The 12,424-nt window shown below is 48.8% G+C and overlaps 1 protein-coding gene across 2 annotated transcripts in view; it reads left to right on the top strand.

The window, feature by feature from the left end:
• The window catches only part of LOC146829678 (phosphatidylinositol 3,4,5-trisphosphate 5-phosphatase 2-like), a 737,141-nt gene that overhangs the window by 395,671 nt on the left and 329,046 nt on the right, over nucleotides 1-12,424 (top strand). For both annotated transcript variants that reach the window (XM_085608354.1, XM_085608353.1), the window contains exon 3: nucleotides 4,644-4,707. In XM_085608354.1, the coding sequence (XP_085464480.1) occupies nucleotides 4,644-4,707 (64 nt within the window). The remainder of the gene's footprint in view (nucleotides 1-4,643; nucleotides 4,708-12,424) is intronic.

Genomic DNA, 12,424 nt, shown 5'->3' with positions numbered 1-12,424 from the left:
TATATACACACACACACACACACACACACACACACACACACACACACACACACACACACACACACACCACACACACTCTCTCTCTCTCTCTTACATGGCTACATACCCATAGCAACACGCATTTACATGGCTACATACCCGTAGCAATGCCAGGAGCAGACAGCAGCCTCCTCCTGTGCTGCCTGGCAGAAAACTATAAATTATTTTAGACTTCAGAGGCGTCTGTGAAAGGGGACTTACCTTTCAATTCTGCTTGGGACATGTATCTAAAATTAACAAAAGGGTTGGGACACCGGGACAGTCTCCTGAAAACGGGTACGGTCCAGGGAAATCTGCGATGTCTTGTCACTCTAGTCATAATAACAGCCCGAAGACAGCACAGCCAAAGTCAGGTCAGTGGTGGTTAGCATCTCTTAGCTTCAAGGTGGCTGATGGTTCTCGCAGCTGCTGGTGGTAGTCAGCGGACGTCTAGGAAGTGGCATGAAGCATTCTTTTTTTTTTTTTTTTTTTTTTTTTTGTGAAAAACCTTTATTGATGTTTCAGTCATTGACATGTATGGGCCTACAACCCCCCGGGGCCGGCCGCTAAACAATCAGGATAATAAAAGCAAATGTCAATACAGGCGGCACCTCGGCGAGCGAAGTCTGCAGTCCAATATAGTCCGGCCAAAAAGCCGCGTGGGTAGTACACCTGGAGAGAAAGGGTTTTTCATTTTATGATGAAACAAAAGGGTAGGATCAGGTGCCAGACAATTTGCCAACAGCGAGAAGGGCCAGGATAAGAGACAAACAATAAGCAGCAATACAGTGAGGCGATGGCGCAGGCGCGAGAAAATACGGATGGGGAGAAACATCAAAAATAGTCGCGCCTACTGGTCCCCATACCTAAAACCCAGCGAACCCCCCAAAAACTGTGGCACACATGCAAAACAAACGATTCACAACCAGGGTGGTGTAGCGCACTGATCCCAGAAAAGAAAGCAAGAGAAAACAATGAGGAAAGAAGAGGCCATGGAAAAAAGGATAAAGACGAAAGAGTCCCCTCCCCCAGCCCACCACCCTGCACCTCTGCGAATGAGTATGGCCCCACCCCCCAGCAGTGTGCCTGTCGCCCTGGAACTAGACCCGAAATATAGAAGAGACAGGGAAAAAGAGAGTAAGAAAGGCCCCCCCAGATGGGTGAGCGGAGAAAAGGTAATAAATTGGAGGAGGGCCATCTAAACATAACCCCGGCTTCTCCCCCCCGCACGGTGAAGTCTCCCCCCAACAAACAATTAGCGGTACCAAGCCGATCATAACAACAAACATAAGGGAGGGGGGGGGGAATGAGGAAGCATTACACACCAACTGTTCGAATGACCCCAGAAGCGCACAACCATGAGTCCACTTATCCATGAAGTGACCACCCTCAAAGGATCAGTTTCAGCCTTGACCGCTTTTTGCGAATCTACCCATACCTGCCCCTTGACCCAGCACCATGTCCAATGTCCCAAGGTACAGGAGTGTCCAGAAACAGTCGGGAAACGGCGCACACAGGTGGGGTGGGAGTCTCTGAGCATCCGAACGGACCGCTACATGGAGGGGCATCTTTTCAAGTGCTGCCCCATGATATGCACTGCCCACAAGGGCCAGATAGGCTGGAGCAGCCAAAGGGGAGACACGTCGTTGGAAGTGTCCCTGGGCCGCCGGAGACCTCGCACGGGCCAAGGCCACCATCTCCCGCACAGGTCCAATACCTCCGGAACAGATGAAGTTCACAGTTAGCCGACCACACGGTAGCATATTGTCCGAAGTGTCCGGCTGTACACTAATCGCGGGGGGGGCCGCAGCATCTTCCTCTCGAGTGCAGTGTGGAGAGCCGCTGCGTACCCGTGTACCAGCTTGCCGCCACTGTCCCAACGCTGTTACCACACCATCCAGCTTCCCCCCCAGGACCCCGGCGCCATGGACAAAGGAGTAATGAAGGGCCCCCAGGGCCTCCAGGAGGTCTCCATACTCCAGAGCGGCTCTCTCCGACCGCTCCGCGACACTCTCGAAAGTCACACACCCCCAGTCCCGCTGCGTCCCGGCGGACAGGATGGCCGGCTGCATGATGACAAAATGGCCGCTGGGAAGGCCCGACTCGCATAGGGGCCAGGACCCAGGGAACAACGCCTCAGGGGCCACGTCGCTGAAAAAGGGGGTCCCGGGACAGACACAGAGCCAGCCGTTGCGCGGTCACAGGCAACAGTCGTCTCCGCCACGGACCATCTCCCGCGAAAAGCCGGGAGCAGCCCGCACGTATCAAGGCGGGCCAGGGACGGTGCTCAGGCAGCTCACCTTCCAAGGCAGGGGCAAACGCCACAGAATCCGGAAATCGCCCTCGATCCGCAGTGCGCAGTAGGGGGAGCGGCCACGGTAAAACGCAGGCCGAGGGGAGCTCCACTCCGATGGACCGGCCCCACCCAGTCACCACAGGCCGTTGTTGTTCCACTGCCACCCGGCCAAGGTGCCCACTCGAGGTCCCGGCTTCGGGACCGCACGGGCCGCAAAGTTCGATCGCTGATTTCTCCGGTTGTGTGGCAGTCAGAAGCCTCAGAGTCACTCGATCGGTTGCCACTTTCGCTTACGAACACATTCTCGTGGTGTAGAATAAGGATCTCTTGCAGGATATCCGTGCGGGGTGCGGAGGCTCACGGAGCCGGGAATCTACGCAGCCGTCTCGGTCGCCATCTTGGCTCCTCCTCCGGCATGAAGCATTCTTAAGGTGTTAAGGGGCATTAGGGAACTTACTCCACACTGTTCGGAGCCCTCAGACAAGACTTCATTAGTGTTGTTAGCCTTTGGCACTTGCAACACTGCCCGACCCGCTAGAGGCGAGAGTCAATGCTTGGAGTTATGTATGGTGCTGCAGTAGCTTGCAAGCTGCCAGGAATCGCCATGCTGATGCTGCAAAGGCCAGAGTGTCAGACTTAGGACAGGAGGCACAGAAGCCCTCCATTAACAGTCTTTAAACTGTGTGCGTGATGTTAGCTCTCTGCGGCATGCATGACTCGATGCCCAGTATTGCAATTGTTCACATAGGTTTTATATGGCAAGATAATGGGTTACGTAACGTTACGGGTGATCCAAGGGTAACCAGTGATATTAAGACCTAAGCTGTCTGCCCGCCAGACTAGCCAAAAAGTACCAACGATTCACAACGTCTGGTGGTCAACCGTTTGAGGTTCATCCAACCACACCTGGACGCCATTGCTCAGTAAAATGAACTCGCACATAGGGCAGAGCGATACCAGGCAAGCCCTTAGTTGCTCAGACCTACAGCTCCCTAGCTGGGCAGCACCTGCAGCATGCTCTGAATTTGTGCAGGGCACTTCACGATAGTGTTAAAGCGTGTCTCCTAAATCGCCCTAGTTTCTAGGCTTAGAACGTACTTGGAAAAGGGGCGTGCAGTACATTATTTTTACTTTCTCTGTGTCTTTGGACACACCTAACTGCTGCTTCTCGCATTGTTCTAGTAAGTAATGTCTTTTTTTGCAGGCAGTATTAACGTTAACCTATTAGCAGTGAGATGATGGCATTTGCATCTGAATGGCAACATCTGCCTTCTCACCCACTAGGCTGCTAAACCATGATAACCTACGAGAAACAAGCATTTGCAATGCAACAGGTCTCGCATTTGTCGAGTTTGAGCTAATGGCATTGTAAATGATAATGCCTTTTATTTACATTTTAAAAACCAAAACATAAATAAAAGTCATTGTCATTTACAATGCCAATAGCTAAACCTCACGTAATCGCGAGACCTATTGCATTGCAAATGCTTGTTTTTGTTAGGCACGGGGAGAGTAAGTGATGTTAAGCCGACGCCGAGACTCGAAGCTGGTTCCCCAACTCCAAAGTCGGCAGCTCTGGCCGTTACACCATAGAGTGCCACCCCATGACGCTTCATGAGAAGCATGAAGCGACATAAATGGAATTGCAATATGGAGCAATACTCTATCAATGGCACGAATTTAGAAAACAAAATGAAGGTGGTGTAGATTAGTCACCAAACAGCGCCCCCTCCAGGATTCTACAAAAAGCACTCCAGAGATGTGATTTCCTCTAAAGAAATAAATAGAATGTCCGGCTTTTCAGTACCTCTGAAACCATTCTATGCAAACATACAGCAGAGAAAACAAGATGGACAAAAACAAGAAAAATAAATAAGTAACTTCCCAAAAAAAAGAAATTAACATGCATTTCTGTAAAAATGGTACAAAGATAAAATAGTGTTAGTTCAGTTAAAAGTTCTCCAGTGAAGACAGCACTTCTCAAGGTGCTATGCACCTGCAGTCAGTGGCTGTCACAAATCTTCAACCAATCACAATCTGGCTTCTAAGTGAGATGGAGTCTGGAAGGTAACCCAGGTGGTAAACGTGTTATTTATCTTCTCCCTCAGTTTCCTTTCATCTCCTCGAGAGATGCAACTGATTGGCTGAGCTGGGAAGGGGATGTCTGGGGGAGAGGAGGAAAGCTGTGATCTGGGATACTGTGGTGTAAATGGTGCCTGCAGCCTGGGTACAGGGCTGCATTTGCAACAACACTCAGGCTGTTTGCTTCTCTAGCTCACTGAAGCCTTACTTGCTCTTAGCACTAATCTATGGCTCTGATTTCTTACAGGTTCCAGCGGCACGTCCACACTTATAGGATTCTCCCGGATGAGGACGGCCTTCTTGCGGTACAGGTGGGTGCTGGCCACGTGTCCCTCACAGCCTGTACTAACTTCCTGTAACACGTGTGGAGGGCCAACCACAATCTAGGCCCCCCCACATAGGCTGAGAGATGGCCCTAGAGTCCTGTCACTGGGGAAACATTGTAACTGTCTATCAGGATAACACAGGCTCTCCAGATTGTTTGTAATCATTTTATTTTTAGCCAATAAACACGTAAGGCCAGATATTATAAATGTGTGCGCAGGTGCGATGCAAAGCAGAGCCAACAGCAGCTATAGCCAATTAAAAGCTATCTTGTGATGAAGGTTGTCCCTTTAAGTGCAACAGTGCCTGGGATGACAGTAGCAGCAGTAGATTTGTAGGGTTTTGATGTAGCGCACACTCAACCTGAAGGTTTTTGAAGCGCTTTACATGAGCACCAGTTACATTACACAAGGACACAATGAGGCACGAGGAGATTAAGTGACCTGCGCAGAGTCACAGGACGTTGAGCAGATGCCAAGACTCAAACCTGGTCCCCCAAATCCACAGTCGGCAGCTCTGGCCGTTACGCCACATCCTCTCCCTGATCACTCTGCACTGTTTTTCCCCTTGCAGAACGCAGAGCGTCAAATTTGATTGCTGCGCTACGTTGCGTGAAAATATAATACATCTGGCCCTGTGCGGTTCCCCTCGGCTTGTAGGGAACCCTAATCATGGAGCGAGGAGTGGGGACTTACAGAACAGATACATGGGTGACTGTGCGGATATAGCCTTATGTTACACCTGACCTATAGAACTACCCTTGTTCAGCGCTTCCTTTGTGTTGTATGAGTGCTCCCTACTGCTTTTGCCTGTGTATAATGCAGACACACGGTTCAAGCTAGCTGCAAAGAAGTGTGAGCTAAAAGCGCCATCTAGAGGCGTTCGGAGCCAAACAATGGTCACAATTTGCAACCAGTAATTTTGAGACTGAAAGCTTTTTTCGTGACCCAGCCGATGTATGAATTGGTTGATTTCCTAAAAAAGGATTCGGACTGTGTAACAATCGGACATACCTCATTAATATTCAGGAGTTAGGTCACAAGTCTTGACTCACTACCATGGACGTCATTTAGCGGTCGCCAGAGGTCACACCTGCGACCCCTGGCTTGCTCCTTGGGGCCCCGGGCACTGCCTTTGTTACCCGGGCCTCAGAGGTGGCAAATCAGTGCCAGGAACTGGTGAGAGAGTGCTCATGTAAGAGAGAGTGTGTGTATGAATGAGTGTATGCGAATGTGTAAGCATGTCTGTGTAAGTGATAGTAAAGGTCAAATGACATGTGATGTATGTGAGGAAATGGGGTGTATTGTATCGTGTGGCAGTGTAACCTCACTGTGTAATACGCTTACCCACCCCTTTAGGACCCTTGGGTTTTGTCTTTCGAACCCTCGCCTCAGTCTTGCGTAGCTGTGGCATTGTGCAGAAACCTTACAAAGAGTCAGAAGTGTAAAGCATTGAAACAGCGGTAAAATAATTGAAGGAGAAATTGACACAACACTCAAGAAATCCGACACCAATTTATAAAAATAGACTGTATTTTTGTAAGAAACTAGAACGAAAACGATCCACCAGAGGGTTCCAGATAGATAGATTTTTGCAAGCAGCAATAAATCAATGCAATTTCACTTGACCGCTAGCAAGCCTGGTCAGAGTCAACAAAAAAGACACTTAGGGGGCGATTCCGATGTCAGATGAACCGGAGTCCGTCCGACATCGATTCGGTTGTGGGACCGACCGACCTCCTGTCAGAGGTCCCCACCCAGGAATTAGGATGCACCGAACACTGTTCGGTCTCATTCCTATTCTTTACACTAGGAGCATGCATTCCGACCTGACTGCATGCTCTCAGTGTAAAGTGAAGAGGTGCAGTTCATCCCTGCACCCCGTGGCAGGCATCACACGGTGCCTGTCACGGGGTGCAGGGATCAACCGGGGGGGGGCACGCCTCCATTCAGAGGCCTTGCACCCATGGGGGCCTTGCTGGGGGCCTCCAAAGTCTGATTCCCACAGCCTTTCTGAATCAGAAAGGCTGTTGGAATCTTCCATCGTAATCCCTCGACTGGAAAAAGCCGCCCATGGAATTGATGGAGGATTTCCGAATGGCAGCCCGGCTCTCCGAGCCTTTCGCAAGCCATTCGGAAATCCGGTTCGTATTCCTTTCTGACCGACCCCATCAAAATGGGTCGGTTGGAAGGAATCCGAACAGCCAATTCTGATGCGGTCGGAACGGCTCCGACCAACGGTCGGAGCTGTTTCCAACTGCATCGGAATCGGCCCCTTAGAATATTTTTTAAGGGAAACTTAGGTCCGTGTCAATGTGGTCAGCCAGTAGTTCTTGAGGCGACCAACTCCGACAGGGATCCAGTCAGGGGGACCAGCCAGGTCCTCAAGAACAGTTACCTTCACAGGTGAAATGGTCCTTCAGCAGCTCCAGGCACTTTATCCATGTTGCAATGGATTTCTATAGAGTGGTCCTGATGCAAGGGATGAAGGATACTTCAGATGCTCTAAGGATGCTGTGGATATGATACAGTTGATAGAGGGATTCCTCAGTCCACAAAGATGGCAAGTGGGTCCTGTTTGCAGGATTGACATCCCACGAACTCCTTTCTGGTCTGGCCGAAGTCCAGCCGCCACTGGTCTATCAGTCACCCATTGTCACGATCACAGGCCAATCCTTCCTGAGTTGATAACTCGACTTCTGAGTTTCCCAACAACTCACCAACATCACTCCCGGGTTCAGCTGTCTCGGGTGCAACTCTGTGCTGCAGCTCTTGGTCCCTGGTGCTCCATGACGGCGGTTGTAGCGGCTTGAAGACTTTGAGCATCCAACTTTCCCCAGCAGACCTCTTCAGCTGTTGTGTCCCTGTGCTGTGAACTGGTGACCAGTAGACTGGCCCTTGGAGTCTCTTGGTTTGACTGGGCTCTGGAGACACCTCCTTCTTTGAGCAGAGCTCGGCAGGCACAGTTGATTTCTTCGCTAACCAACTGGTGCAGTCTTCAGATGTGCAGTCTCTCTTTAGCAATCCCTTGGTGCAGCAGGGCAGTCCTCCTTCGGTCCTTTTTCCAAGTCGGTCGAGATCTGAGTGCCAGGGGTGCCCCTCTTATGCTCGGTAATTGCCCTCAGGGCAGGGTGCAGTTGGTAGTCAATGGGCAACAAGGTTCCCTCCCACCTGGTGACCACTTCGTAGTAAGTGTTGCATCTGGCTTTCCCAGGATGCACCATTCTGCCCACTCCCAAGATATTTAGACCCCTCTCTCTGTGTCCAGACCTCACTAGCCCACCCCCGGGATTCTAGCTACTTCGGGGCTATACACCCTTGGAGAAACTTGTTTGGCAAATGTTTTTCCCTTCCTGCTCCCAGTACCAGTCTGTCTATCACAGCAACGGGGCAGCCCTCCCTCTGGTGTTATAAATCTGCACTTCAAAGGCGGCTTCACCTTTGAAGCCTGCCTTTTGGGGCTAACACCCAAATGGCTTCCTGTAGGGGGGAGGGGACACCTCCCTGGCCTGCAATCCCTCTTTTTCTCCTCCCTGAGAGTCTTTGGCATGTCCCTCCAGGAGGGCAGAATGCTGTTTCGTGGGACAGGCTCCATGTGTGCCTGGGAAGGCACAGGAGTTTTAAAGTCAACAAAGAGGCAGCTTTGCTAAAGATGCACACTGCAACATGTTACATTAATTTCGTCTTGAGATACAAGTCAGGCTTAATGTCACGAGTTTTTTGATACCTTGGAGTCCCCACTTTGGTCGCACCGTTCAGGAGTTAGCACAGCTGAGTCTGCAGTAGTGGAGTGGGAGACTCGTTTACCTTGGGAAACCTTCAGGGTGGACAATAAGTGCTGCAAGCCCTGGGGTACCCCTCAAACTTACATGTCCTGTTTACCAGGGTACCATTGACTAAGGACTTACCGGTAAGTTAGCCATTTCCAATTGGGCACCGCCATACACCTTAGGGTCAGCGCACTGGCACTGAGCTCTGGTTAGCAGGCCTCACTGCACTCTCAGAGTCGAAAAGCCAGCAGCATCGGTCGAAAAACTTGAGGGTGACCAAACAAAAAGTGTCATTTCCTTCAAATGTCACTACCACTACCCCTGGCATTTTGGTGAATTGATGTCCGTGCTCACTAGGATTGGAGGTCTTATCGGGAATAGAGCCCTACTAGGGTCCGCAGACCACCATGTCTGTGATTGCCTTTCAATAAAGCACACTTTTTAAAAAAATGGAGGCCATTTTCCTCAAAGGACCTCTGTCTACTCGCAAACAAAATTTTTTTAAGATTCACAAAGTGGAAGAGGTACTGTTTTGTTTTTGCGACTGCATTGCAACCCTAACTCACGAGTCGGTTATTTTTCAATGTTTAGCCACTGGGTTACTGTCACAAAACTTTGCTGCATCACATACTGATTCACAGTTTGGAAGGGTCCCCTAGAACTCACCTTACTAAATTGTGAATCAGTATCCTTTGGTCAAGCCATTTTAGGAGTTGTAAAAAGCTTACAGATTCCTAAAATCGCTTTAATTCATTCAAAAAGAATTTTAAGAGTCGGATACACTGTTAAGATGATAAGTAATATTCATGCCCAGTGTTTGTTCTCAGGGAGCTTTAGTCTCTTCAAAGACATTTTCCAGAAAATCAGTCGCAAGCGCAGAAGCTGACAGCCCTGTAGAGTGAGGCAAAGTTCGAAAAGTTTCTTTTGAAGTTTTATTTACCATCACCAATTCGGTGATGTCCATTTGCGCCTTCCAGTACTTACAATGTCATCATTCTCCAGCCAGTAAATACCAGTGTCAAGTAAATCTAGCGCTGAAGTATATGATCCGAAGGTCCTCTAAGCACGCTGCTCCATGGTTTCTGGTGGGTATTTTTACTGCATTGTACCACATACCCTGCCTATATTTACATTGCACACACAGTTTGAAACAGAGACGACAAAAAATGGAGTTTATACTGCTTTATACTTGATTTTAAATAAACACCTTCGCGTTAAGGATCCTAAATTCTTAAAAGATATATTTTTTTTCAATATAGCAGAAAATAAATGAACATAATGTAGGTATTTAATGCCAGCATTGTATGAACACAAAAGTAGCATTGTTCACGTTTAAAACCTACTGATTAGCATACATGTGACATTATTGTGTATGACGTCAATATACCTTTGGCCCAATGATAACATCATAGGACATCCCATTACTGGCTTTTGGAGCCAAACTGGAGAATAGGACCATGAGGAGCCTGGCCCAGATGACGTCATGAGACACCAAGGTCACAACATAAATGGCTTTGTGCTTTGTGATCATCAGCACACTGATGTCTCTGGTGCCATGAGATGTCAGCCACTACAGTGGTAGCGGCAATTACTCGGCATATGTGTCAGAACAGTACATGGTTTCAGAGGTTTGTAGGTAATCCACTCCGCCTCAGAGGTGCAGTTTCACCCCTTAACAGCATCAGCTCAGGGCTCCCCCACAAGTGGGTCTGATGCAAAAGTAGGACTCTCTCTCCTAGACGAGTAGAGTTGGCAAATAAGTAGGCGCGTGCAGTGTTATTTTCTTGTAACTTTGGTCAAATTCTCTGTAAATTCCCGAACTTCCCAAAGTGGTGAAGTTTTGCCCTTCCCCCCACATTGGCTTGATTATCATGAGCCTTTGCGACTACATCTGTCTCAAAAAGTAAACATACACTTGTTGCTTTGCAAAAACAACTCTGCAAAGGGTAAAGCTGCAGAAAAACGTAATACATCTTCATACTTGGCTGAGCTTCATGACAGTGAAACTATCTGTATTATCAAACAAGGGGGACAGGTGGGCTTTTTAAGAGAGGTCCAGCATACAGGCCCAATTAATCCGTGAGAAAAATAGAGTATGCAGTTCCTCAGAAACAAAGGGAGAGAGAGAGTGTCAGGAAGAGACTGTGTAAGGAGGAAGGGGAATTCCTCTAGTCGGAACTAGGGTCCTCACACACCCAGCAAGCTAGGTGTCATGCTTCATCATATGGACCTGCTCCTCGTCGGGACGGCGCTGCAATCCCCGACGGGCACCCTTAAAGGGGCTCTTTGACGGAGATCTTTAGTTCCTGGCCGTATGATGTGGTGTGTGTGAGGGGCCTAGTGGTGTAGGTGTGGATGTGTGTGAGTGATTAAAACAAGTTGGATAGTCCACAAACAGGACTTTATTTAGGAAAGGCTATCCACTTGATTAAAAACAGGAAACAGAGTGGCAGCTGACTGACGTTAGGGTTCAGCTAAGCTATGCTCTTCTGTGATGGTCAACATGTTTCATGCCTGGTGGTCTAGTGATCCATGGCAATTCTTCAGGACCTAGTTATCAATTAACTATCCACACACTGTGGGGAGTACAATAGTTACCTGCCACGTGTATTATGGGACAATGGTCTCACCATATGCAAGGGGGGAACCTAAGGAAAGAAAAGTTTTAAATAAGATCACCCCAGCATCGGTCAGTGTTTATATTTAACTGTGATTCAAATAGTAACACAAGGTCTCTCTCCCTAGACAACGTGACACAGAACTGTGACAAATATGACTTAGTGTAGAGTAACACAATATACAGTTCTAAATATTCATCGTGAAAGTGGGGTTAAAAACAAGCACCAATTAAAAAATCAGAAGACCGGAGAAAAACGTTGCTCTACAGTATAAAATAGAGGACAGGTGTTCACATGTTGAATTTACAGTGAACTCACCTATGTCGGTGTATATCCCTGCTTCTGTCCGTATTCGTTGCGCCCCCCGTAACACCAGACTTCTGGTGTACTGATAAAAAATGAGAGGTAAAGGGAAAAACGAACAATAAGTAATAATAATAGACAGGGCAGCACACCCAGCCTACAGTGTCATCATAGGTGAGGTACTAATGCCCGTGGTATGGCCCCATTATGCGGGGCGGAGTATTACAGGCCATGGCAACGGCCGGGGGTTGATTCAGTGTCAAGAGAAACCCCACCAAGAACTTAGAGTCAAAATAAGGCGTAGGTTATTGTTATCAACCGCCAACCGGTATTGAGTATGTCATACTGGACATCATCGGAAGCCCCACCACGCAATAGCCAGAGCCCCCACGAGGGATAAGGGGTAAATCCAGCCCACATCGAATGTGTATCCATAAGGGGCGGAAAACACAAGCGTGCTGAGCCGGGTGCATCCTTGTTAATCCTCAGGTGGCGGCCGAGCAATGCGCGCTCATGTAGTCCAATGTAATCGCACCTCTGAGAGTTGTGGCTGAGACCACCAAGTTACACCATATGCCCCCGAGTCCAGTGAGGGACTCACTCTACTGAATACCACCGTACCCGATAGACACGGGTGTAGACTCATGCCGCTTACAGGGTCCCATCGTAACCCGCCGGGAGTACCAAAAAAATAGAAAAGAAGATGTCAGACTTACGTCAATGTTGTTACCGGGACAGGCCGTTTAACCTACCCTTGCGCCACACGAACCGGGAAGGATGACTCTACTCCGGTTTCTCCGTAGATGAGGTGGTGTAAAGGGGGCGGGTCGACTAACCGGAAGTTGACTCAACGTCAATGCGTGATAGGAATGGGTGATTCTATGTAATGGGGATGTCGTTTACGGCGGCCATCTTGGCAGAGGTTATTTTACTATAAAGAAATGGACCAAACAAAAAGTAAAGGCCAAGTGAGAGTAAACGAGGGGGAGATCACAAGGACGGGGTATCAATTAT

This window comes from Triturus cristatus, chromosome 5_2 (assembly GCF_964204655.1).
Source record: "Triturus cristatus chromosome 5_2, aTriCri1.1, whole genome shotgun sequence".
NCBI classification, from domain to species: Eukaryota; Metazoa; Chordata; class Amphibia; order Caudata; family Salamandridae; genus Triturus; species Triturus cristatus.
Note: the sequence above shows the minus strand (reverse complement) of the source record. Positions and strands in the feature narration are given on the sequence as shown.